This window comes from Melozone crissalis, unplaced genomic scaffold, assembly GCF_028551555.1.
Source record: "Melozone crissalis strain CALT ecotype California unplaced genomic scaffold, PUWL_Pcris_2 ptg000034l_1, whole genome shotgun sequence".
Classification (NCBI taxonomy): domain Eukaryota; kingdom Metazoa; phylum Chordata; class Aves; order Passeriformes; family Passerellidae; genus Melozone; species Melozone crissalis.
In genome coordinates, this window is record NW_026535812.1 from 21,507,850 (window position 1) to 21,535,592 (window position 27,743).

At 42.1% G+C, this 27,743-nt stretch overlaps 1 protein-coding gene across 1 annotated transcript in view; it reads right to left on the reverse strand.

Moving 5' to 3' along the window:
* FNDC3B (fibronectin type III domain containing 3B) overlaps positions 1-27,743 on the reverse strand; it is a 185,059-nt gene that overhangs the window by 71,706 nt on the left and 85,610 nt on the right. Inside the window, exons 4-6 of the mRNA XM_054282594.1 lie at positions 21,564-21,640; positions 13,976-14,219; positions 12,403-12,687 (exon numbers count right to left, since the gene is read on the reverse strand). Of these exons, the coding sequence (XP_054138569.1) occupies positions 12,403-12,687; positions 13,976-14,219; positions 21,564-21,640 (606 nt within the window). The remainder of the gene's footprint in view (positions 1-12,402; positions 12,688-13,975; positions 14,220-21,563; positions 21,641-27,743) is intronic.

Below are 27,743 nucleotides of genomic sequence, written 5' to 3' on the forward strand. Positions count from 1 at the left end.
GTGCTTTGCCTCTGTAATTTAGGCAGGAATTTAATCCCACGCTTGAGAGATGTCCTGGCCTCAGTCCCTATCTATTGACCTGCTGGTTTCACCTGGACTGCTTCAGTATCCTATTGTCCATGGGACAGGATATTCCAAAACACCTGGAGTGCAAATTTACAGCTCATCCTTCTCTAACCAAAAGCACTTCCTATCACATGGATCAGGATCAGATGTGGGAGCATTCAGATGCACAAAATGAAGTCACCTGGGCGTTTTAAAAATAAATGTAAGGGCATCCAGTCCTCCCTGCCCCACCTTATTGCTTGGATCTGTTTTTCATTGGGATGGAGGAAGGAAAATAAGATCAGGAGCAACCAGCAAGGGAAATAAAAGGCTGGATGCAAGGGACAAATGGAGGGTAAGTGACACGTTGGGTTTGTTTTTCTCTGCTTCTTCGCTGCTACTGCTGGAAGACAGCAAAAACAACTCCTACTTTACTGGCTGGAGATCTGAGTGAATTCCCACTGTGAACAGGCAGTTGGTCCATTAGAAGGCAGAAAAGGCTTTCTTAGTAAAACACAGCAGCCCCCCATCTCCAGCACATCCCTGTGCCACGGTGAGCGAGCGCTTTGAACATCTCCCAAAGCAGATAACAGAGGCAGGGCACTGGGATGGCTGCAGCTGGCTGGGCTTGAAGGAACACCAAACCAAACAATGACATAACCCCCAGCAACAGAGGAAGCCCAAGCTGGATCTGCTGGAACAACAAACCACTTACACACAGGACCTCCTCTTGGAGCACTCTCTTTTCATCATTTCGACCTGCTTTAGCTTCTTTTCTCTGTCAAAATATTTTTTCTTTTTATTTTCGGCAGCTTCCCCTCTGCTATGCTGTTACAGCAGCTGGCACCCTATGTGGGGTTGGGAAGACAATAAAAGCTTTGCAGATAAACCAAGCAGTGCCCATCCCTCCATCTTTTGGTCAAGTATTTGACAGAGAGACCGAAAGTCCCTCCTAAAACTTTCCTGGAGCTCCTGACTCCCACTTTCCAGGGAGAAGGCTGATGCTTTGTTCTCACTACAAACTTGGCCAACAAACATTAAACCTTTTCTGAGGAACAATGATGCTCTTCACACTCCTCAGAGTTTTGTACAACAGTTGGGATGCATGGAACTTCCTTATGCTTAATTCCTTCCATTTATTTCTGTGCTGCTTCATGCTTTATCCCTCAAATTTCCTGTGACTTTCCACACTCAAGGGTTGTTCTCCAGGCTGAGGAACCCTGTGGTCACTCAGGAAGGGATGTGACTTGTGCAGAGCTGCACCTTGCTGTCAGCAGCACCCCAGGCTGCCCCAGGTGACATGGCCAGAAAATCTCCAGAGGCTTCCCCAGCTCAAACAGGAGCAGGGGATGGTCAGAGCATGGCTGAGATACCCATGCTTCTTAAAATGTGAAACTGGCTCAAGAGGATGTCTGACACCAGCCATGAAATTACACCACCTGGCATTTACACAGAGATTTCCCCTCCAGAAGAAAAGGTTCCCTTCAGTCCTGACTGTCAGAGCCAGGAAAAGCAGGAGCCTGAGCACCATGAGCACACAGCAAAGGAGGCTCACCACTCCTCCTTGCACTGACAAAAGCACAAGTCTGACAGCACCAAGGATTGGTCCTCTCTTCCCAGCTGGGTCACTGACAGCTCCTCTGCATCCCACCACAGGTGTGGCTTTGTCACTGCTGAGTGTCCCTGCTGGGACAGTCACACCACGTCCTGCACCCTCCAATAACTGAGGTGGAAAGCACAGTCCCTAAAGAACAGAGGGACAACTCTCCAGAGTGCCATTTTAAAGTGCCTTTTAAAATCCTGCCCCATGCCAATGAGGAAATATTTTCCTCTGAAATACCATCCCCAGTGTAAGGGGACAATGGCACCAGTATTGAACACAAAAACAAAACTTACTTCTTCTTGATGTTCAAAAATATGACCACAGGCAATTCTGGCCATAAAACCCTTTGCTAATCTGCCTATTACACAATAAGAGCATTTTCCTGATCAAACACAAAACTAGCAAAATAACCTGCAGAACTGCATATTTGCACAGAAAAACAATCACACAGCACAGCCAAAACAGACTCCATAGGAGTTCCAAACTTGCTGGGGATTAAACAGAGCTCCTCAGCCAAAATTAACAACTTCCTTGGCAGTGAACCTCACAAAGCCACCGAGTTTGCTGCAACAATAGGGAGGCAGCAGAGCACTTCCCCACTGCAGAGGCACAGCAGAACCCATCATGAACTAAAAAAAAAAATTCAAGAAAATAACTGCAGGCCATATTTTGCCCTCAGTCGCAACTCCTCAACCTTGCTGGAATCAAAGAAGAAATGCCTTTAGATTTCATGGTGGGCAATGCAAAGTGTTGTGGGATGCTGGGTTTGAGCAATAATCACTATTTCAGTCTCAGGAACAGAGTCAGAGCAAAGCAAGCTATTCATCCTCTGAGAAAGTAAGCAGGGAAAACTTGCCCTAAAACTGGATAAAAGTAGAAAGTGTGTCATCTTTTACTGTTCTTGATTTTTGTCTAAGCATTTACATTAAAACAGAAATTTTACTTCTATGCACTAGTTACACATCTTTAAAAGATGTTAGATTCCACAGGAAAAAAAAGTTTGGGCTTCTTTATTTTTTTTTAATACAACCATTCCAAATCGTGGTGCTAGAAAGGCAAAGATTTTTCATGAAACCTGCACTGGGATTTTTCAGTGGCAACCTAGTGAGATGCTGCAGTTACATTCTTTAAATGAACCCCAACCTGAGCTCTTCTGTCACCAATGTAAATTACTGACCTATTTTTCCAGGTGAAAAGTATGGTACAATGAAATTGCAATGAGTGGTGGAGGAGATCACAGTAATCCCAGAAACCAAATAACATCTTTCTCTTTCCACAGCTCAGAGATGGGGGAAGGCAAAGAGCTTCCCCTCCCTTCTTTAAATCAACCCAAACACCTCCAGATTGACAGCAGAACAGAAATAAATTATCTTCCTCATGACAGATGACAATCAACTGACTCAAGCAATCCCAGCCTAAATTGTTTTGCAGTCATGTCTGAAGGATGAACTATGACTATATGAGCTAGAAGGATATTAAACAGAACGTTTAATAAAGACTGGGGGCTAAATTTATAAAATGCAGAAGTCAAAAAGGCTGATGTAATCTTATCTGTGCCCTCTCATGACTGAGATGGGAGGAATGAGTTCAAGAATGTTTAAAAAACCTGATCTATAATGTCTGCACCAACTTCATACTACTGAGCTGAAGGAAGTGCACGGGCAATTAGCAGTCCTGTATGGGACAAGGCCAAAATGTGATTTTGGATATTGACACAATCAGTTTCACCACTAAGAAGCCTTCTAAATATTTAAAATATTTCACAGAAAGAGCCACCTGATTACTGCTTGCTGGGGAGGATTCAACAAAGCTACAGGAATTTCAGCTCATTCTGGATTTCATTGCTGAGATGAAATTCAGGGACAAGTCACATGAACTGCAGTAAATCAAAGCAGCTGCTTCTAAGCACAGCTCCTTAGAGGGGAAAAGAAAAACAAGAAAAAAAAAACCCAACACAAAAACCAAACTCAAGCTTCAGGACAACAGCTTTTATAATAAACCCTGGAGAAAATTGAAATGGCTGCTTCATTTTAGAACAGTTTAACCTTTCTGTTAACTGCAGCACTCAAAGCATCACCCTGCACTAAGATTCCTCCTCCCCTTAAAAGCAAATATACTGAAGGTCACAAAAACTTCAGAAATGAAATTCCACCCTTCCTCAGAAAAGGAGGAGTAACCGATGGGGTTTGAAGCACAGCCCAAGAGAGTTGAGTAAACAAATCCCATTAACTTCAGGGGGACATGAAATTTCATTTCACCACCTTTGCAAACCCAGCTGGAAACACAGACGGACATTGTTCAGAACATCTGGCTCTACAAATAAGTGTTGTTCATTAAATCATTAGACTTAAACACGTTTTGTTTTTTATAGTCTGGAGGGAGGAAATGTTCTACCTCTTCCCTATAAATACCCTGTCCCTTTTGGCTCCATGTCCCAGATATTGCCAAATAAGGGAATCACAGTTCCCTTCCTTTGTCGGTGGTCCATGTTATCTCCTCCTAACTGGTGAGGATACACTGCTTATCTTGCTCTGAAGCTCTCAGATCTTGGTGTAACTCTTCTCCCCGTCACAGGCATTTAATCAGGATGAAAATGTACTTTGTACGACTTTTAAAAATTTTTTTTTGCTGTTGGGTGGGTATCCATAAATTATGTAAACTCCTAGGAAAAAGGTTCGGATTTCAGTCTTCTGGATATGACTGTCAGTTGCAGCAGAAGCTGCAAATTCCTGAGATAATATGAAGATCCTCTGGGGGAAGAGGTTGTGCCTTACATCATTCAGCACTGACTTCCTGATAAATGATGGAGCAGACAGTTTGGCCAGCTCGCCCTGCCAAGGAGATCCTGCTGGCAAAACGAGGCAAGGGAGGGATAAAGCAGATGGGAATAAAAATATGAGAGCCTACAGAAACTGATCAGATTGGGAAAAAACAGCTTTGAGGTAAAGCACCAGCCACTGCCAAAAGGGTTTATGAGCCCTAATAAGGTCAAACACGAGCCCTGGAGCCAGATTCCCTCACTCTTTACTAGATATGCCCTACATGTGGACTTTGAGCTGTGTTTCCTGTAGCTGGCACACTTAGGAAGATTAGGGAGATTCTAATGAGATTTATTTTGTCACAGCTGCTGTGATGAGACTGAAAAGTGTAGCCAGGGCTGTGGTGACCCATTGTGCCCCGTGGATGGTTCAGAGCCATGGATGCCCAGACCACCTCATGACCATGCTGGACCGTTTGTATCCACACTGCCCTGGTGTTCTCTTTGCATTTTCAGGTTCAAAAAGCCTGAACAAAACCAAGTTTGAGGCATTTCCATTCGCCTTTAAAAGCAGCTGACATGGGAGAATATTGTGCAATTAAATTAGGAGATGCTCCCACTTAGCTGACGAAGAGAATCCCTTATCTACAACTTCTGGTGCCAAAGTTACGAAGCTGGTTCTTTAGTCTTTCAAGATAAGCGCATAAAAATAGAGTGTATCTGCTCCCTCCCTGCGTCAGCCCTTCCCAGCTTGCAGAGCTCTGTGCTGTGGAAGAAGGGAGGACTGCCATGGCACTCAGGCTTCCCATAAACTCTGGGTTTGCTCCTGCAGTGTGTATACAGCAGGAGAATAGAGAATACCTCCCTGTTTGTGACGGGTCACATGCAGACAAGATTTCACAGGCTGGCAAATTCCTGGAAATTATCTGCACACAGGCAACTTCTGGGAAAGAGTTGGTCAAGATGCCTGAGAAGGAAGAACCCCCAGGCAGCTCAGAGCAGAACACTGCTGGGTTTGGAACTGGGCAAAGCTGAGGCAGGGAGGGCACTGGGCATGGATTTTCTTTCCAGCACCATCTGTGATATTTAGCTTTTACCCTTCTCCATCAAAGCCCCTGTGATTTAAGTTAAGCTTCAAGACAGCAGAGGAAACAGATTTGTTTCTCTCTCTCAACAGAGTGTATTTCAGCCATGCTGGATAAACATTTCGGCCATTCTTTCTGCTGAAGAAAAGTCACAAATTAAGCCTGATCTGGATAAACTCTTGCAGGCACACAGAACTTGGGAATGTACTGCACCTGAACCCTGCAATGTGCTTCTAATACAGCCATCAGTCTATATAAAGCTCACTTAAGTGGTTATTTCATGTGACTATTAGGCAAAAATATTATTTGGTGAGAATCTGTGTGGCCCAGCAAATGGAGCTCAAGCTGGTACGCAACGTGTATCTGACACTCATAATCACTTTGTTTACTGCCTGAACAGGCACTTCACAGCCCATTATTTTAGAGAAAATACCAAAGATAAAGACTGTTGAAGAAACAGGCATATTTCCAAATAGAAACAAACAAAAGCACAAGCTCAGTCATGATGTGGGAGAGAAGGTCAAGGCACGAGAATATCACACCGGAAATTCTGGGTGTCACAAATGAACACTGGTTTCTCCAGTTCAGACTGTGCCCTAATTAATGCATCCTATTTCCTCTCATGCATTAAAACTTACAGGAAAACAGAACACAAAATCTATTTCTAATGAGATATAAGTCTGAAGAATTCAGACAAGTAGTATTAATGGCTAAAACTTAAAAAAATGCAGTAGGAACAGTAACACCATTTAGAGTTCATGTTTGATGCTGATCTATCCTCTCAAGATTCCACACGTCTCTGGTTCCACTAAATATTATGTTTCATGTTGCATTATTTGGTATAATACTAAAACTCACTCAACCTGACAGATGTATTTTACTCTTCTGTGTGTTTTTTGCAGTGCTATTAATAAAATCACTGTGTCAGTTCTGACAGATTGTTTTCAGGAGACAATCTTATTGAAACTCCTTATTTTAAAGAAGCAGGTACATTTGGGGACACCAGAGAAGCTGCATTTAACATAGGGGTATTTTGTATATCAGCAGAAAAAACATTTATGACCAATTTTGTCTGCAGAACATTTCTACAATGAAATAACAAATGTCTTTTAGCATGTACCAAATCATCAGTTCCCAGCTAAAAGAACATAAAATTTACATGTATTGCCAGTGTTTCTCAGCCTCTTAGCTTACATGGATCAAAAGTGATGAAACTACTCTTCTAAGCTTTTAAATCTAGAGGATATACAGGCACAGATAAATGTATGACTCAATAAGCAAAATGGATTCAGGACCAAAATAGAAAAGAATTGACAGGATCTAGAATGAGTAAGAAGAGGAACTTCGCCTTGTTCCTGTCTGCACTGAATCACAGCTCCTACAATTTACCTTTAATTCACAGGCTCTGGATTAAAACAACAACCTGATACCGTTAAAAAAACAGGAAAAAAACCACACTTTTTCCTAAGTATACTTAAACGTTACACAGGAGACTGAGAGACAACAGGATGGGGCTGTACCAAGAACCCCTCAGCTCTGGTTTTTCATCCCTTACCCACTTTTGCAGAGCACATCCCTCCCCATTCAGGGATATCTCAGGGTACTTCCTCACCTCACAACTTCTGCTTTGCCCAGTTAAGTAGTTACTTCAAAATGTTTTCAAATTAAAACCACCATTGTCAGGAAGCGCTCTTGCCAAGCCCATTTTCTGTGTATTCCCAATGCATTGCCCTCAAAGAAATGAGCACACAGAGCTGCCCACATCTCCTGAGAAACTTCAAGCAGCAGCAATTTGAAGCTGCGGTTTTCATCTTTCAGAGTAGCTGGAGACTGCTACAAAATCAGATTTACAAAACCTCCACGACAGGAAAGCAGCACCTCTGAGGCTTGTACACAGTGGAAGTTTATGATCTGTCAATAGTCTGCAGCAGCTCTTTGAACTGTCAATTGATTCCCATGCTTTTTCCTCCCTTCCCCACGTGTAAAAAGCTCATCAATGCCACAGAGCAGTGAAGTGCACACCAAACTCAGTGTTCTCACTGGGAAAGCAAATGTGCTTTTCAAACCCGAGTGAGATGAGTTCACAGACAACAGATCAGTGAGAGGGCACCACGGGCTGGGCAGGGCTGGACCCTCCCTGGTGCCTGCCAGGTCTGGATGCTGCTGCAGGAGCCAGGAGCAGCGTGTGGGATGTGTCCAACCTTGCAGGCTCCTCCTCAGCATCATCTTCATCACACTCCTGGGCTAGAAGGGCTGATCTGAAGCCAGATCTTCTCCATTGAGGATAAAATCTTGCTTAGGAGCACTTTCACAATGGCACACAGCCCTGGAGGCAGGGTCTGTTTGTCCTGGCACCCAGCTCCTGCACAGGATGCACACAACAATCCATTGCCCACTTCCCACTTTTACCCACCTCAAGTGGTTTACTTTTGGCTGTCTTAAGCTCTGCAAACTTCAAAAAGGATTTTTAAAAAAAAAGATTTTATCTCATTTGAAGAGAGGGGAAAAAAAAAAGATGCTTTATAAGGAAATAGGCAAAAGCATTGTCAGAATGCTCAAAACCGCTTATGTTCCCACAGTACTTGCAGCCACACACAGAACTTCTTGAACTACCAGATCACTGCATGGCCAAGAAGGAGCCACTGAGTGCATGAGAAGGAAGTGACTCAGACTGAAATTCATAAAGGACAGCATGAATGGGACAGGATTTCCTCTTACAGCTCTTTTTACATGGCAAGGCTCCTTTACAAAAAAAACCCCAACCCACAAAAAACCCAACCCTGCTCTCCCTCCTGGCCCATTCAGTTTGTGAAACAGCTCTGTGGAAAAGCTCCAATATGGATTTTAAATCAGAATCCCAGTATCTTACCTCCAAGCCTTCTACCTGTACAAAACATCATCCATCATCCTACCAGAAACACTCAGAGAAACTGGTAAATTTTCAGTCAATTACAAGCAATCAGTTTCCCTTTTTTGCCTTAAGCCAGCCTATTTCCAACATAACTAGAAATCTTTATTTACAAGTGCATCACCCAACACAGCATGATGCAGTCAATGGAAAAGGTCAGAATTGCACTTATATCCCCAATCTGAAGCCATGAATTTCCTAGTAAAAGTAGGATGCTGCTGTTAGAGAACCACCCTGGGATAAGGGGGCATTATAGAAGCAAAACCTTATTTTTAATGTACCATCATCGTGTACAGAGTACAGAGGTGCACAGGCTGGATCCACAACTGGAGGGGCGACTCAAAAATAATTTAACAATAATCCAGAGTAATTTACTTAATTTCAGTACTGATCACATTCAGAATTGATGATCTATAACCCCATTTCTTCTACCAGTGGGGAAGTAGATTTTTGGGGAACCCTTCCTTCTTTTAATATTGGAAGTTATTGATATGTGGCAGAATTTTCCATGGGAGAATAGATTTGGATGGAAAAAAGATTTTTTAAACTTTTTAAGTTAAATATCACACATACTGTGATTTTTCAGGGAAAAGGGTTGAGTTGCCCTTGCATTGTATGCTGGATATTTTCTTCAATATAATTCACATGATCCCAGAGTGGTTTGGGATGGACCTTGAAGATGCTCTTGTTTCAGCCCCTGCCATGGACAGGGACACGTTCCACTGTCCCAGGCTGCTCCAAGCCCCATCCAACCTGGCCTTGGACACTCCCAGGGATGGGGCAGCCTCAGCTGCTCTGGGCAGCTGTGCCAGGGTCTCCTCACCCTCACGGGGAAGAATTCCTTCCCAATATCCCATCTATCCCTGCTCTCTTTCAGTTTAAAGCCATTTGCCTTGTTCTATCACACCATGCCCCTGTCAAAAGCCCCTCTCCAGCTCTCTTGCAACCTCTTTATGGGGTCCAAGGTCTCACCCTTCCCCAGGCCCAATCCTCTCATTCTGTGTTGATAAGGAAGGTGTTCCATCCCCTTCCCTGTTCCTGCAGCCCTGCAATAACCCCAGCCCCAGCAGAGTGGGTGTGCTGAGGAAGGAGGAACACGTTCCTCAGAGAAATCACTACCAAAAAGCAAGGAGCAGGACAAGCATCACCTTGAGCACAGGGGCAGCAGATCCAAGAGCAGAAACTCCCATTTCCCTGTCACAAACCCCCTGTGAGCATCGTCTCTCCCTGCTGACTAAAGCAGACACTCCAATTGCCTCTCTGAGCATCAGCCCAGGAGCAGAGAGAGGTGGCCCTGGTGAGCTCCCACCCACACTTCCAGCACTCAGGCAGCTCCCAAATTTTGTTTCATCCAGCCCAATCCCTAAGGACAGCAATCTCTGTCAGGCTGCAGCACTGTGTACTGACACAGGCTGTTCTCTGCAGCAAGCAGAGCTGAGCCTGCTCCAGCTGTGTCTGGGGCTCCTAAAGCCCCCTGCCTTGCCAGCAGCTGGATGCCAGCACTGCTCCATCATCCAAACACCCCAAAGAAGCCAGCTCCACTGCAGGAGCACACCCACCCCACAGCCAGATAGGAAATGACAGGCCATCAAGCACATCACAATCCCAACTCAAAAATCCACGCAAACAAAGCACTCAGCTCCAGCTCGCCCTCACCTTATTCCAAGTTTTACTGCAAATTCATACATTCCTACTCCCCCTTCCTAAAGGGTTTTTTGGTTAAGCGGTTTTCTAAATAAAGATTTATCCACAAATTTTATACATATATACATATATATATATACACACATTTTTATATATTTATGTAGCTAAAAATAGGTTTTCCAGGCTATTCTGCAATGTTGGAAGCAGCCACACAGCACCATCAAGTTTTTAACTATTAGCAGGCTGAACAGATACACATACACAAAATCTGTAAGTTTAAACCCCTTTGCTACTTGTTGCTTCTGACACATTCATTTTTTCTGGCTATTCTAAAAACTGTCACTTAGCAGCATAAATTCAATTAGCAATTGTGCCCAGACTGCTGTTAACTCTCACCCTAATTACCTGTGTGGCCAGGTTAGTCATATGAATCCCCAAATAATTAAAGAAGAAACAGAGAAGATAAATATAAAGCAACAGATATGATTAGAAGCTCGTAAATATCAACTGGGAACTTATTTTATTTTAGGGAGCTGCTTCATGGGAGCCTTTAAGAAACCTCTGTGACCTTTCTGTAGAAATGTAAGTTTACATGTATTACTATACATTGATGTATTACATACATTGATGTCAAAACCCTCACATTTGAGCCCACTGTATATTATTTTTTTCCTTTTAATATGAAAAAATTCTCCCATTCCTGCTCCTGCCATGGACTTGCTGCAGAGCAGCTGATGCCACTCCCGGGCTGCCACTTGTGGGTGCAGATGCAGAACCTAACTTTAAAAGGCAGGAGGGTGGGACAAGGGATGCTTATTTGCACAGCCTGCTGTGAGGGGTTTTTCCAGAGCTGGGGGAGCACTCCATCCCTTGCTGTCCCCAGTCTGAAGGCATTCTCTGCCTGACAGGACTGGATGTGCTGTAGCCCTGGCTCCACTGATTTTCTTGGCATTTTAAAAGCCCTCGTGCTCTTCAGCTGCAGCACAGCAGACCAGTCCAAAGCAATGAATTAGACAAACACAGGGGTTGCAGGAAACCCTTAGATAAGATGCTTTTAAATGATTTCTAGATTATTTCAGAAGTGATCAGCCAGGCTGACTCAGTACCAACTGAACCAATATTAAAGACTATACTTTTTCCAGGTCTTTTACATCCAAGCTTCAAACACCCCATGTATTCCACCTCAAATAAACACCTACACATAAATAAGAATACTAAAGTTTGCATAAGCTGATTGGCAAGAAGTAACTAGAAAGTCTAATGCAGTGATTCATTTTCCTGGATTACAGCACTCCCAAATACAGCTCCTTGCTAATTCTAAAGACCCTGAAGCACATCTGCAAATCCTCATTCCTTACCATGCCAGCATACCATTTCCCCCCCTTTGGCTGTTGATACAGTTAATTTTTGTAACTATTTATTTTAGTTATGTCTCACAGGTAAAAGTACAGAGGCATATAAATATACACTAGAGACAGATAATGGAAAACCTGTGTTTTATGCATCAATTAACTCAGGATATTTCAGAGTGTGCTACATTATGAGTATCCTTGACATGCTGCTTTGGTTACTGCATCAAAGTTTGTTCAGGCAGCTGCTGCAGCAGTCAGCAAAGAGAAAAGCAGAGAGGAGAATGGCAGGTAGGGATAAGGGATCATAACAAGTTACTAAACTGAATTTAGGTAGAACTTGATGTGTGAAGAATGGCTTGTGATAAATGAGATTTGATTACAGTAAAGCATTGGGTTGTTATCCAAAGTTTTAAATTTTTAAATGGCAAGTCTCTGAAAATGCTGAGTAGCCAGATTTATTTGACCACTATTTCCAATGGCTAACATTAAGAAATTTCTTCTGTTTTCAACTAATCTTACTTTCACTGAATTTTCACATTAAAAAAACCCTTGGTTTTTCAGTCATCACCTCTAAACTTTCTAATAACTTTACCAGGTTAACCTAGGATATGCAAAATAGTGGTTCCTAGTAGTCAGATTTTGCTTATAGCTCAATTGTCCATGAAGTTTTTTGTGAAGTGCCAAGATGCCTCTCCGAAAAGCAAAATTTAACCGAGACCTCACCCATAAAACACATTTCTGCTTCCAGCAGATAAAAAGAGAATGATGCTCTTCTATACAGCATCTACCAAGGGAGCAGTCACAAAAGATGGGGAGGCGCTGGGCTCACCTTACAAAACAAACACAGCCCAGCAAGCCCAGCGCTGGGATTTAAGTTCACACCGTATGAACGCGTGGGTGGGAGTGTTTCTTGGCACGGCCACTGGATCCGCACAGAGGAGGTCACAAGCCGGAAAGGTGCAATAAAAAAGGAATTAAAAATAAATAAATAAAGCCCTCTTTTTTACCATGTGGGTCTTGTTCATTTGACTTTGGGCTGCTCCTTGCTCTGCGCTCCGGTTTCTTCAGGGCCGGGGCTGCCCCGCCGCCGCTGCTGGCCCCGTTGTGGCTCTTGGCATAGCCATTGTACACCGTGGTGCAGCTGCCTATATGGCTCTTGTAGATGGAGGAGGGAGGGCTGTTCAGGCGGTTCTGGCGGTCAATCTGCCTGTCTTTGAGTTTTTTGTGCTGTGGTTTGCTGTACTGGTCTTCCCTGGTGATGTAGCTGGACATCCCGTATAGTGGTATGATTTCTGAAAGGGAACGGTTCACCCGCGTTAACTCAGAGCAACAAAACAACTGAGGGGCTTTTCTCCCAGAAAAACAAATTGCTGGTTATCTCCAAATGAAATTACTCCAGCTGTTCCTGGAGGTTTTTAAAAGAAAACCTCTTTTGTATTAACTATGCTCCTTTGATGACAGAATTTTACTTTGGATGCATGTGTAAAATACCGCTATTAGGGTGATGTTTTTCCCTTCCTTTTCAGGTTTTGTGTTTCAGGGACAGATTACAAGCAAAAATCCAATCTGCCTGTTTTTGAGTTTTTTGTGCTGTGGTTTGCTGTACTGGTCTTCCCTGGTGATGTAGCTGGACATCCCGTATAGTGGTATGATTTCTGAAAGGGAACGGTTCACCCGCGTTAACTCAGAGCAACAAAACAACTGAGAGGGGTTTTTTTCCCCCAGAAAACCAAATTTCTGGTTATCTCCAAATGAAATTACTCCAGCTGTTCCTGGAAGTTTTTAAAAGAAAACCCTTTTTTGCAATGATTTTGTATTAACTGCACTCCTTTGATGACAGAATTTTACTTTGGATGCATGTGTAAAATACTGCTATTAGGGTGATGTTTCTCCCTTCCTTTTCAGTTTTTGTGTTTCAGGGACAGCTTACAAGCAAAAATCCAGACAGAACTGATCTTTTGGAAAAAGCCTTCATAAGCTTAGAGCAATTTAGCATTTTCTTCCTCAGGGCCTGACTGGACAGAACAATCTGAGATGTGCTGGTTCCAAGCTGCCAACCCTGGATTACATACAATTTAACTTCCCAGTATAAACAGACTTAACAATCATGTCAGTTGTGCTGCCTAAGGAGAGGAGTGCAACACGAAGTAGAAGCTTTGGGAATTAAAATTATCTCAAAAAAAGTTTCAGAATTATTACAAATATCATGTACATTCTTTGGATACTCTTCATTAAATACAATCCTCACTTCCCCCTCCAAGGATGAGTCTTTCTTAAACTAAGGCAGGTCAGCTTGTGGGGATCACAGTATTTCCTGATTTTTCCTATAATTCAATCTTGGTTTTTGTGCTTCACTTGGAAGGTGAACCTTGAAAATATCATGCCCAAAAGAGCTTGGTCTTTAAAAATGAATACTCACAGCTAAAGCCCCCCACTCAGGATATTATAAGAGGCTCCATCCATGTAAGAAAGCCACTCTGGAAGTTCTCCACCTCATTCCTACTCTTGGTTCTCCCAGCCCTTACACCTTGCTGAACACAGGTGTGAAAGGCCATTCCCAGCCCCTTCCTCCCAGCTCACCTTGCTCTCCATATATTGTTGGGGGAAGATGATGCTGCGGGAAAAACTGTGGTGGCATGTCCCCAGGTCCGGTGACAGGAGGGTAGAAGGCTGTGTGGGAGTTGTGGATGAAGTGGGGATGATGTGCCAGGTAGGGGGGCAGGTGGTGGGTGGGCGAGATGGCCGAGGGGTAGCTGGGAGGGAAACACTCGGGGGACTGCGGCGTCACCACCACCCTGCGGACGCCCGTGCTGTCTTCTATCACCTGCAGAGAAAGGACGCACGTTAGCAGCATCTGGAACAGGCACACCCCTGAAACAGCACTGTTTACAGCTCGTCCTCCCCCTGCAAAACAGCTGGGCATGGGCTTTAGCTTCAGGAATAAACACAATTCTAAAATTAATATCAGCAGAAACGACCGCGGTGGTGATGTGGCTTTTCCTGGAGACTCAGATATCCACAGTAATCACTGGGAGCTGTACTGCTGCTAGTGATAACTATGTGGGTTAGGGGACAGAATAACTAACCTGCATTTAGGGAGGAAAACAATTGGAAAAGGAACACAAAGCACCAAAATAAGCATTCTCTTTGGGACTGACCTTACATTCTGCCCATAACACTTCTACCACGGATTTTGACAGCGCCCTGAGAATGAAGTTAGCAACACTTTGGAAAGCAGCTGGCACTGCTGCTGTGGAGAGGCTGTGTGTGTGCACACAGACATGTACTCTGCAGGAACCTGCTGTGCTGGCCTACATTTGCAAAGGAGCTGCTCTGTTCATAGCAGGTAGCTGCTCAGGACAAATCACAGGGCAGGGGGTTTGTTTCTGTTACAGAGCTGCTCTATACATCCACACAAATCAGCTCTGGGATATGCATAACTTGGCCCCTAACACCACAGGCAAAGCATGTAAAAACAGATGTAGGAAGGTGGAAATGTGCTTAGGCTGAAAAATGTTTTTCAGGTTATAATTTTTCCAGAGTTGTATTTCTGGAGAACAGTCAACCAGCCAAATTTCAATCCAGACCAAGGAACCAAGCTTTTCTTGAAGCTCATCCAAAAAACTTCTGCCATTTCTTAAATTAAAAAATACAACCACGTAAGAACCATTTGACTGTGGATGCTGGCATGCATGAGGTGGAAAAAAGCACGAAGGAAGCATGATTTAATTTCATACAACAAACAGGTTGCTGAGAACCTCATTTTCTCTAAACTGACTGGTGGCGCACAGATGGAGCAGTACCTGTGATGAACATGGTGTGTGAGGTAAGTGAACGTGCACCAGAGGCACCTGCTGCAGGATGCTGCCACTCTCAGCTGATTCCCACATTTGTACAGCACCAGCAGAAGAGACTCTGCTGTGGATTGCCCACACTCCAGAGGCTCCCATCACATCCCAGTGTCTTTACTCTAAACCATAAAGAGAAATCTGTGCCCTGGAGCAGAGGAATGGCACAGGCAGGTTGCTGTTTGTGCCACACAGCACCAGCCCTGCCCTGGGGCAATGCCCACAGCCCTGAGCAGAAAAACTGCTCCAGCAAACAGCAGCTCCTGCCCCAGGCACCAGCTGAGCAAGGAATCACAGGGGAAAATCCACCCAGGAATGGCTGACCCAATTCCTGCCCCCAGGGTCTGTGCATTTATGCCTGTTAGCTATGGGATGTGACCATGCACACACAATTCCTGTGGCTTGGCTGGCCTCTACACAGGACAATTTTCTATAGAAAGTTAATTCAGTCACTAGTAACATTTCACAGCAAAAATGTGTTGCTTGCTGAGTAACCAAAATAGTAATTGTTTGGCTTAACATACTTGATTCTACCCTCAGAATTTACGACTTCCACAAGCAATTTGTCAGCTGCCAGCTTTAAATTTCAAAGACTTTACAGAGTCCTCAGAAGACAGCTGAATCTCAGAGATTTAGACTATCACATCCTTTCAACTGCTCCATTTTCAGGCTTCCTATCTCTGCTACTGGTTCTGCTCCAGAGCATCCTCTTATCCTGCTGCCAGGTCTCAAACCTGCACTCAGAAACCTGGAAAGGAGGAAAATCCTTTACGTTTAGCACATATTTGAAAAAACAGAACTATTTATCAAGGGCTGTGCACAGAAACGCTGGATTTAACTCCAGACTCAGATTATGATGTAACTTAATTGAGAGAGCTAGTTCCTACATCATGATGTGAGAGGTTTTCATCGTGGCTTTAACTAGTCCAAGCCTCAAAGCCAACTCCAAGCTCTTATCTCTGCATCTAGACCAGCTACATGTGCCTTTTGTGCTCTGCTGAAAGATGAATATATTAAGGAACAGATTTAGACAGAAAGCTTGTACACTGAGCAGCACGTAATGCAAACCATATTTTAAATTATTAGGATTCAGCTTCCTGAACTATCATCTATAAAGCAGGGAGGAAAGCTCAGAGTCCTGTCAAAGACCTTTTGGATGAAATTACCCTGCTAGATGAAGCTATAAAATATCAACAGGACTGAGAGAAGCCAGAGATGAGGGGATAGAATGGAAAATTTCAGCTGGGAGGAACCTACAACCACCAACTATTCCAACTCAAAGGATCGGCCAGCCTTCCAAATTACTTCAGATGAAAAGCCAAGGCACTAATATCTTTTATTTGTTTCCTCCCAGGCCATGAATGCTGACAGCATTCTTGTTATTCCACGTGAATACATTACAAATGAACACAAAAACACAGGGGACCTTGCAAAACCCACTTTATTTCCCAATCCTACAGGGCCTTTTCTCTCTAAACTAGGAATTATTGATATACATGTACATTTCTGAAGCTACATACAATTTTTAAATACACTATTCTGTCCATAACAAATCAAAGTTGGTAATATGATTTATGTGTTATATGCATTAGGTAGCTACAAAGACTGGAGATATCCCTGGATGTGTAAAAACCTGCACTGAGTAGATTGTAGTAGTGCCATTCTGAGAGACAACACTCAGTTCATCAAAGATACATAAAATCAGTTTTGATCCATTAATGAAAAAAACATAACTTAGCAGAGAGGTTCAACTTCGCTATTTTAAGAAGAAATCTGCAATTTTTGTATCTGCTTAAAACCATTTGTCACAAAGATCATAAATTCATCTGGAAACTGCTAAACTGTCTCTATTTCAGTGCCAAGCATCATCAAAATCCTAATCCCTGTTGAGGTCTCTAGATGCAATGGGAATATTAAAAGTAATTGCTATTACTAATCTTAGCACTTTATATTTAGAGAAAACAAATATCTCTGGTCATTTTGCACCTAGAGATAAACTTTCATTATTTGTGGGATTTTTTTTTCAGACAGTTAGTAGGTAAATTGTTTTTTGCTGGTATTTTTTGTGCTTGCTGGTGTAAGTGGCATGCCACCTCAATAACAATGCTATTATAGCATAGTTCTGTGTGGGTTTTTTTCCCATATTTTAGGGAGTTTAATTGCTGCATGAGGTAGGTGATGATCTTTCAGGGCAGTCTGGGCTAACATTACTCATACACAATAAAACTGCCTCCCCCATTGGTTGCCACATTTGGGGAATGCCATTTTAAATGTTATTTGTTTTCCAGTGCAGATATCACTGTAGTAACTAGAGATAATTCACGTATTCAAAGCACATCACACTGCTCCACGTTGTCTCATTTTTCTCCACTGAAATTTAATATTACACTGTAAGGAAAAAGGCATGTTAATTGTGCACAAGTAAATCGTATCCGTATTTTGTGAGATCCAGTTAAAGAAACAACCACCCTCATTCTGTAACACACCTTTACTGTATGAGTTTATATACATATATGCATATGAGTAATACGCAAGTAATTTCCACTTTAAAAAAAAAAACCCAAACAACCCTTATTTTAATTTAAATTTAATAGGTTAGATTCAGCAAAGACCTCTGGAGCATGGCCACTGGGTGGACTACAACCAATACTTCAGAAAGTTCATAAACTAATTTGAAACTTCATTCATAAATCAATCTGTACCCAAAACCAGTACAGAATGAGCTCATCCACGAGGCACTTGGATGTCAACATTTTATTTATTCATTTAATTTCTTAAAGATGCCAATCCGAGTTCACACCAGTCGTGGCAAGTTTGCATCGCTATCTTCAGAATCCATCAGTATTAAATCAAACACCAAATTACATCTATACCTTCCTTGTGGAAAACAGACAGATAAACATCTAGAATGCTGGCAAGCACTTTGGGGTAATTCAAATTTAGAATGATACAGCTCTTCAGGACCAGAGCCCATGAACTCAAAAGGAGCATCACTTCCTGGCTTGCTCCATATGAGATCTGCACAACCTTCCTCCTGTTCAGAGCTTTAATGAGGATCACCCTGTTAAAGGATTGGCTGCAGCCTACAGAACCCCCAGAGCAGCTCTGTGAGCAGCAAGCCACACAAAACCAAGGAGATTGTCACTAAAACCTGATGCTAGCCAAACATGCTTCTGGAGAAGAACACCTCTCCTAGGGGACCGGATCTACCCAGGACCAAAATCCTGATTTTCAAGGATGGGATAAATTTCCTATCATTTTAAATGTCGCTTAAAGACATTCCTCTTTCCAGAAGTTATGCTTTAGTTCTGTCAAATGCCATGTGCTTGATGCAGGAATACTGAACTGCAGGACCATGGCTCAAATGGAAAACTTCAGACCATAGAAAGCCCATGGCCAAAGGAGGCTCTTTAACACATGTGCACCTCATGGTCCAACCAGCAAATTTGTCCTTTAGCCTTAAAATTTCTGTGGCAGAGAGCTCATACTAACAAACATGTAAATAAAATAAAAAGTGGAGTTTCATGCCAAATTTTTTGTCCAACTACAGACAAGCAGCTTCTCAATTTCAAGAGGAATTTATTTCAGAGAGATTTATTTCAGAGAGAGCAGTCCTCAGCCAGCAGCACTAAACAAACACATTAATGATCCTGCTTTTTGATATTTTAATTTTCCTAGTTCTCCTGGTTAGAGCACTTCAAATTCTCCCTTTCTCCTCCCAGATATACACTGAAAAGTAAGAACAACAACCCATGAGGATGTCCCCAGATTTAACTCCTTAGCCTTCAAATCCTTAATCTCACTTAACAATTGAAGCCAAAAAAGTTGACATCACACACATTTAATGCAGATTTCTCTGCCATGTCACCCTCCAGAACCAACTTTTACAGCAGAGATATTGTCCACCAGGAGCACAGCAAGGAACTTCTCCTCTGGTCCTTATTTAACTAACCCTTAGCCCACAGAGAATTGCAGGGACATGAACCCTGATCTGACAGCTCCTATCTGCCAGAGGTGCACAGAGGTTTGTCTGCTGAAAAGATAATGCAAAACACTGGCTCTTTCAAGAGCTGGTCTTTTGAGAGCAAAACCATAGCATCAAAGATTTGAACTGGAATTTGTTTTCTATTATTTTCCTGGATCATTTCCTGCCCTGGCTAAGCCTCATCATTGGGAACATCTCCTCAACATCAACAAACCCAGCTTCTAGTCACAATTATTATCGTGGTCCTTGAAGTCTAGAGAGAGAGTCTGTGTTTGTGCTGCTTCCAGTGGGGCTGACCTTGCAGGGCTCGCATCCCGCTGCCAATTTTTCCAAAGAGGTGATGAAGCACCACATTAATCCAGGGATGTGATCATTCGATAACTCATGTAATATTCAGGGCTAACACAGTTCACACAGCCTAGGCATAACAAGATGGAAATAAGATTTCATGCCTTTTTTTAATAGGCACTGTTGCTTCTCTGCAGGGGCATTGCTGTCTGCCTGACTCTTAGATGTACACTTTGGGGACAAATCAAACCAAAAAATCAAATATATTTTGATTCATATCCTAGAGTACATTAATTTGCTTTATGGCCTTTCCCTTGATGTGTTAAATTTAAGCTGTGTTCTAATTGTTTATCATAAAAGACTGGGTTTAACTCTGAAGCAATAGAAAAAAGCAAAAGCAAATAAGGCAGAGACATTTATTACAACAAAGAGCTAGTTTCATCACTGCAGACTTTCAACCCTTATTTAATATGAAGCAGTCTAAAAAGGCAAGACACTCACCACAGAGCAGAACACACATTCCACTGCAGAAAAGTGCAGAATACAGAGTTTCCCCCTATAACTTTACAACATATTTCCAGCTCCCTGGAAAAACTGCTTCAGAAGAGGGTTTTTGGTTGGATTTTTTTCTGGTTAAGAAACTACTTAAAGGCTTCTTTAGTGGAATTATTATGGTGCCCCACAAAAAGCTTTACAGAAGAACTGGGCTCAGACAGAGATACAGCTGGAAGACTTTCACCCCTCTGGCTTGGAAAGCATTCCAATTATACCCAACCATTTATCTCAGCACAGAGGTGGGGAGGTATAAACATTTTAATATTAAAAAGGTGTTAAAAGTTATTTCAAAGGAAGAATAAATCTTCAGATAAACCTCTGCATGACATGGGCCAGTCTATTAAATTAGGTGAGCCCATGAGGAGCATTAAGCAGCAAATGCTGTCTCAGAACTCCAACCACTCCCCTTGGGAGGGCTGAGGAGCAGGAGGACCACCCTGACATGCTGCCCCCTCTCCTAGGCTAACAAACTCCCTCTCACTTGAAGCATGTTTTCACTCTGTTCAGAAGTCAAAATACCACAGAGTGATTGCAGTATTTTGTGGGATTTAAGCATGACGCCATCCACAATTTTTCAGAATTACACAAGCTCACATGTTTCCTGGGGAGGGGAAGAGACTCCAGGACATCATCTATTTTCTGCTTAACAAGATGCCAAACTATATCTATCAAGAGTTCTTATGCTATTCATCATGGATGTCTGAAATACTTTGTGTACTTTTAAGGAGGCTTTTGGTCCAGGTCTCAAGAAAATGGTGACATTATTTGATTTATTGTATTGATCACAGCTGTTACGCCTTATATCAATCTTTTGTTTTGTTTTTTTGGGTTTTTTCCTTACCTCAGAATGAGTCCAAGCTTTGCAGAAGATGGACGGAATAGACTGGTAATCTGGGGTTATTTACACAGAAGAGCAGTAGCTGCTCAAGAGCTCCAAAACCTAACAGTTTGTGAAACCTTTTCCATTTTTTTTCCATAAATAGGTAGTTAAATCACATTTATTCTTGAAAACACACCAAAACCCCCAGCTCTTGGTATGCTGCAGGATTTCTGCTGGGAAGCTACTGAGGATCAACTGCATATTTTACAGCTACAGCGGCTCCTTCTCTCACTTCCATGGTCTCCTGCCCCTTCTGACTGCCACACAAGAACTCGAGGCATTATCCAACATCAAGGACTTCTTCCCCTCTCACAAACAATCCAAGCTGCATTTATAGGCTCAGTCTGTGTGCAGAGCTTTTGCAGGTGCCCAAACCCAAATCTACCCCAAATACCAGGGTGTGAAGGTGCACATCCCTGGTCACTTGTGCAAATGTGGGTGACTATCAGTCAAGCGCACGAGGTCTGAAGATGTGTAATTACCATTTTCATTAAAATTTCTAAATAAACTTCAACTAAGTAGATTTCTCTATGTGGACCAATGCTTTTGCTTTTACATTTAAAAATTCTTATTATTTTGTTAATAAAAGTTTTAATTCTTCAAGAAGCATACCTGTGAGATATAACCAGGAGGCACATGAATAGGGGGAATGGATCCATTGGGTGACATCATGGGAACCTCTGCTGGTCCTAACAGAAAGAGAGTAATAAGATATCAGTTTTTTCAGTTTAAAAAATAGCATAATGGCTTAGAAAAGGTTAAAAATAGCTTTACTTTTGAAGCCTGCAATAACAAAATGAGCAGCTCCACTAATTTCTGGTATATGGAAAATGCCTTGTGCCATCATTCTGAGAATAAGATCATTGTTCAATGACTTTACCATATATTCTGCTGAAATAATATTTTCATCATAAAACAGCTAGAACATAGACTTTATATTACCCACTGATCAACTTATACAGCATTAAGCAGTAACACAATATGTCCTTTAGCAGCCCACAATTCCTATATTGAACTCTGTTTAAGTTATTCTTGTCAAAGACATAGGAGCAGGGAACAAAGCAGAAACTGTGTAGCCTGGAATTAGGCAGCTCCCAAGGAAAGCGTCCAATTGTAGCAAAAAAAGAGAAAAGTCACATATGTGAAAAACTATCTATCTATTTAAGAATGCACAAAGACCAAATTCATTATCTCAGCTATTCAGACTAACCTTGGAATGTGGTTATACAAGCAAGAAGCTTATGGTTTCCACTCTGAAATCCAGCCCTGAACATGCAAGTTCCATTTTGAGGCACTGAGTACAAGTACAACAAAGCAAGTGCCATAACCACTGTGCTTCTGGAAATGGAGCCTCACAGCTAAAAGAAAGTGTCTAGATAAAATGGAAATAGTTCTCTCAACTGCTGACTGATTCACCCATTAACTCTGGGAACATCACATGGAGCAGTCAGTAAAGCAAACCCCCCAAACATCAGACAGATGTTTGCAATCAGAGTTTACTGCTTGGAAAAGAAAAATTAATTTCATTCCTTCCTTATTACATATTAAAATCTTGACACTGAACTGTTAATTAGCCCGATTGCCCCCATGGTCCAACTCCTGAGAGGAGCTCAGCAGGGCCCTGCTCTTTGTCACTGCCAACTGAATTTCAGCTTTGACTGACAACACAAAAGGAAACTCCATCACCTTCTCTGATGGAGAAGCCATCCAACATCTCCCAACCATATCACATTCTAGGGAAGGAAGCTGAACACTAAAACATATGAAGCACTTCAGGCACAGATGGGATGCAATGGCCTGTAGGAGTGACTGCTCCTAAATTTTAGACTCATCTAATGAAACCTCCAACAACAAACTGAGTCACAGTCTGTTGTCTGATATCAGCAAAACCAGTCCACATTAAATTAGCAGTCATTCCCTCTCCATCTGCATTTTTATACTCCTGCTGCTTCTGGTACAACCAGCAGAACTTCCCTCCTCCCAAAATCCAAGTTACACACAGGAATCCATCCGAGTTATTTTTACCCCCTCTTATCTTGGTTTGTTTTCTCTATCCAGTTATTTACAGTCTAACCAGCCCCTACAGCTTTTACTAATCACATCTAGATTTGAAATACGGCAAACCATCATCAAGTGTACAAGGCAAATGCAAACTCTGTAGCTTAAACTTAAATATTTTGGATCTGGTTTTGCTGGACTTCATACTTTCCTACACTTAACTATGTGGCGAAATTTACCTACACTACAGGCCCAGTAAGGGGAAAAAAGTTATTACTTATTATTCAGTTCATATGGATTTCTCTCTTAGCCTATGACCCTCACAACAGTATTTGTCTCCACAGACAGCCAACAATTTTAGTGTCAATGGAAAAAATTCAGCCTGAGCAGTATATGATTATTGGGAAGGAGCTGCCATCTAAATGGCTTTATTTAAATCCATCAAAAATATGAAGTGACAATTGGTTCAGAATAGAAATACTGTTTGAATAAATGTGTTTTCCCAATCAAAAAAAAATCTTGTCAAACTTATTTGGAGTTTTTTATTTCTCTCTGAATCCGCTTTGCTCTGTACACACTGCCAAGTTTTACCCCACAGTAAGCTGGACAGTTCATAAAAGGTAAAGGCTGATATTGTGAACATGCAATGATGCTTTTTTCAGGATTTAATCCACACTGGATTATCTCAAGAGCTGTTCAGTTTTTCAGGACAAAACATGCTTGAAAATATGTAAAATGACTAGTTAACAGTTATGCGACACATTCCTTGTCAGTGATTTCTCAAACTCAAAAAACTGCAAAAAAACTGTTGATATAAATTTTTAAATCCTGAGTTCACAATTTAAATAGACAATTATTTAAATATTGCATGTAAATGTTGCTCAGTAAAATGAATCTTTATGCATAACCTGTTTCAGCCCCTCACCAAAACTTCTTATAGATGTATTGGCTAGCTGTTCTCAAAAATAGCTACTCTGACTTGGAAATAAACTTAAAATGGAACAGTTTTGGAGTTTCTACACAGAGAGCAGAAATATACAACAAATAAGTAGCACGGCATGCCTCGTATCTGTCCTTCCAAACCTTGTGCCAACTGCTCATATGGAGTAGTGATCTACTTGCAGGAAGAAATCAAACTCCCACACTGATACTGTTGACTGTAACACTTCCACTCCAATAAAAAAAAAAAGCAATATTGTGTTTTATCATCAAAACGTGCACCGTGCAAGAGGAGTCTTAACCTTGCATATGACCCACAAACTGTTAAAGTCATTTGGATAACAGGTTTTTCAAAGACTGACAGCCTGGTGATTTGCAGCTAGATTTTGTTTCCACTGCTTTGATTTCAGGGTTAGCCAAATGACTTTAGCACACATTATTGCATTCCTCTCATCAATGGTATCAAAACAACTTCAAGTGGTAGTAAAATAAAGACCCCCATCTCCACAGCTCAGCGAGTCTCAGCAATTATTAAAGATTCTTCTTTAAGTGCAACCACTCCCTAATTAATAGTAAAACAAAGCCATATCTTGTTTGGCTTGAGTTTTGGTTGGTGGGTTTGGGTTTCTTTTTTTTTTTTAGTATTTTGATTATTTTAAATAGTTTTGACCTGTTAAAAAGCAGAACTTTAGAGGAGGATGTTCCTCAGCTGTTTGTAATCACGGGTTGGATGTAAGTACCTTATACTCTTAGGAATCACAACTTTGCAAGTTTTAATTGAAGCTTGTGGCTCGATACAAAGTTTACTTTAAAGGAAAGTAAAGGAGAAAAGGTCTTTCCATGCTATCAGAGATGCTGCTCACTGAAGCAAGCTGGCTGGAGTACTTTTTAGCAAATGCAGATTGTCTGCTGAGCTCCTCGTGAAACCCAGCCAGCAGAGCTTGGCCACCTCTGCTGACAGAGCCAGTGGCCAAATTCCACCCCGAGCTCCCTTCCCAGGAACACAGCACTCCTCTGGCTCCTGCAGGGCTGCCCTGTCCAAAATGCAGGTGCAACGGGATTATTCCCCCTCCCTTGAAAGAAGAGAAAAGCAGAAGCCTCCAGGCTGGAGGCACCAATGTCCACCTCAGCAGGCAGGGACAGACCCCCCTTGTGCCCAGCTGGCAGAGCGCAGTTTTCCTATTTCCAACACGTTAATACTTAACAGAATAAAACCTGGAATAAGCAAAAGAAGCAACTCAGTCTCATACAGTGGCAGAACAAATTAGCACCTTGACACCCCAGTCTGAGCCTCTCCTCCTCTTCCCAAACACCTCTTCCCTTGTGCTGCTCTGTCACCCCTCTGATGGCATTAAAGTTGATTATTTTAACCATTTCAAATAACCAGCAAGGTTTTGTGAATCTACTGCCTTTCAAAAAAAAACACCTGCACACTCAGTCTAACATAACAACCACCATTCTCCTCCTTCTTGCACCATATTTTATTGGGTGATTTTATTGCACATCAAAACAGGGCTCCCTTCCACCTCTGTCTCCCACTTGCCCTGGAGAGGCTGTTCCTGTCAGGCACAGACTGACAGTTCCTCTGGTCATTTTACTCCTTCTGGAATAATGTCACAATGTACTTGAGAAACTTCTGTCCCAAGATTTTCAAGGCTAATTATAGCCTGGGTTGCAACCCGTGACACTTTCAAAATTCTTGTACAGAACCAAAAGTTTTGGACTAAGTAAGCTTTTTTCCTTGTTCCCCAGTGACCTTTAATGCATGCATTAAAGATCACTTTAATCAGTTTTCTTTCCTTAAATTACAGAAGCCAGAATCTGGCATTTCAGTTCCTCCAGCTTCTTTCCTCCAACACTTCTTTCCTATTTCTCTCCTTCCACATAACATTATAGGGCAAGAAGTCATTTTACTACACCATTATCATCATGCTTAGAGAGCATTGCTCTTCTTTATGATGCCCCTTGTAGAATATATTTCACATCCAGGTCCAGCACATGGGCATATGATTTACACAGAGTTTCTAGTGACTGTTTTGCAATTACCAAACTCTACCAGGCTTTGTTATTAAGTTCCCATTCTGAGAGCAGTTACTGGAAGTTTCCTGAAGTTCAGGAATTTCTCAGCCCTGTCCCCAGCAAACACATGGCAATTTACCATTTCACACCACAATACCTGCACTAGCAGAGAAACAATATGAAATTCAGGGATTTTGCAATTTGAGTTTGCAAGTTAAGAATCTTGTAAATTTTAATAAAAAGAACCTACTGAACTAGCTAAGTGAAAAATTAAATCCAGGGAGGTAAATGCCTTAAATTTTATACAGCTTAACAGTTAAAATTAACCCATGAAAAATTAATTCTGCCTCTCCCTGATCCTCAACAAAACTAGTATCCCATCTTTCACATGTGGCCCTTCTCAGGAAGTAAATCTATGGAGCAAAAGGTGTGACAGAACGAAAAGGAGAGATAATAAAGGGCAAATTGGTCTGCTTTGCTAAAACAAATGACCCAGGGCTTGCTGACCTTGGCTGGGACCCAAGGGTTTGCATTTTCACATGGATGAGCAGCTGTTCCGGAACAATTTCCTCAATGAAACAAGCACAAACAGGCTCCCTGTCAGGCACACGTGTCTTCTCCCTCCACTTGGTTATTCTCAAAGCAGCTTACGGACTAAACAAGGTGTTGACAAGGAAAAGAAAAAAAAACAAACAAAAAACCCAACAAAACAACCCCAGATCCTTCCATTCATCTTCCTTCCTCTGCAGCAGAGCTGTGGTGAGCATTCTCCCCAGCCTTTTGGCCACAGCCTAGAACTCTTAGTTAGCACCAGCACACATGAGCATATCAGAGCATTTGGGGGAAAACCTTTAAAACAGGATGTAAAGAGCTTTCACACACCAGTATCAGCACAATTCTGAACTGCACTCTCTCCTGGACAAGAGCTAATTTGGCCACTAACTAAACTCCGCTCACATACAGTACAAGGCAGAGCCAACTCCCAGTTGTCTATTCCAGTTCTTGTGACACAGAGTCTTAAATCTGCTGCTGATCAAGATCTAAATACTCTGTCCTTAGATCAGTGTGAATTTGTAGATTCAAGCAGCTCAGCATTAGAGAGAAAAAGAGTAGCTTTAACAATATTAAGTTCTTGAAGAGTTGACAGCTTTAAAAAATACCTTTGGAGAAGTCTGAAATGGCGGAAAAAAGTCCCATTCATGCTGCACTCAACCTGCCAATGGCAAGGTAGTGAAAGGAGCTAAAATAGCATTACCTGTGCTTTGATAAATGCTAAGAAACGTCTCCAGCACTTGGGCATCTCCATGGCACCAGCTCATGCCTGAGATAGGCAGCAGGCAGAGTTTTATCCTGCTTCTCCCTATAGATTTGTCAATAATTTAAAGATGATCTCACCTACACACAAAGATGTGAATAAAAGGATGCCTACCACATGCCCATTCACATTCTGGCACCTCAACAGCTTATCTTCTGTTCAGATCACAGTTCAGTAGTGAAGCGATTCCTTCACCTTTGAAGAGTTCGGAAACATTACCAAAACCCTCAAGTTTAACAGAAATGGCTCCATGAATTTCAAATTATCTTGGATCCCACAACAAATGCAAATGGAACAGCTAAAAGGAAAAAGAAAAATCAGCCTGAGAAATCCTGCAGGTGCATGGCTTAATCACTGAGCACAATCGCCTCCCTATGTGCACACACAGGGTTTGACAGTGGAGATTGGAGCACTTTTGATGTAGGTAACACACACTTCTTGAACTCCTTGTGACTTTTATGACCACTTAATGCTTTTTTCTAAATCCCAGGACTACAAATCCAACAGCTCTTTACTCACTC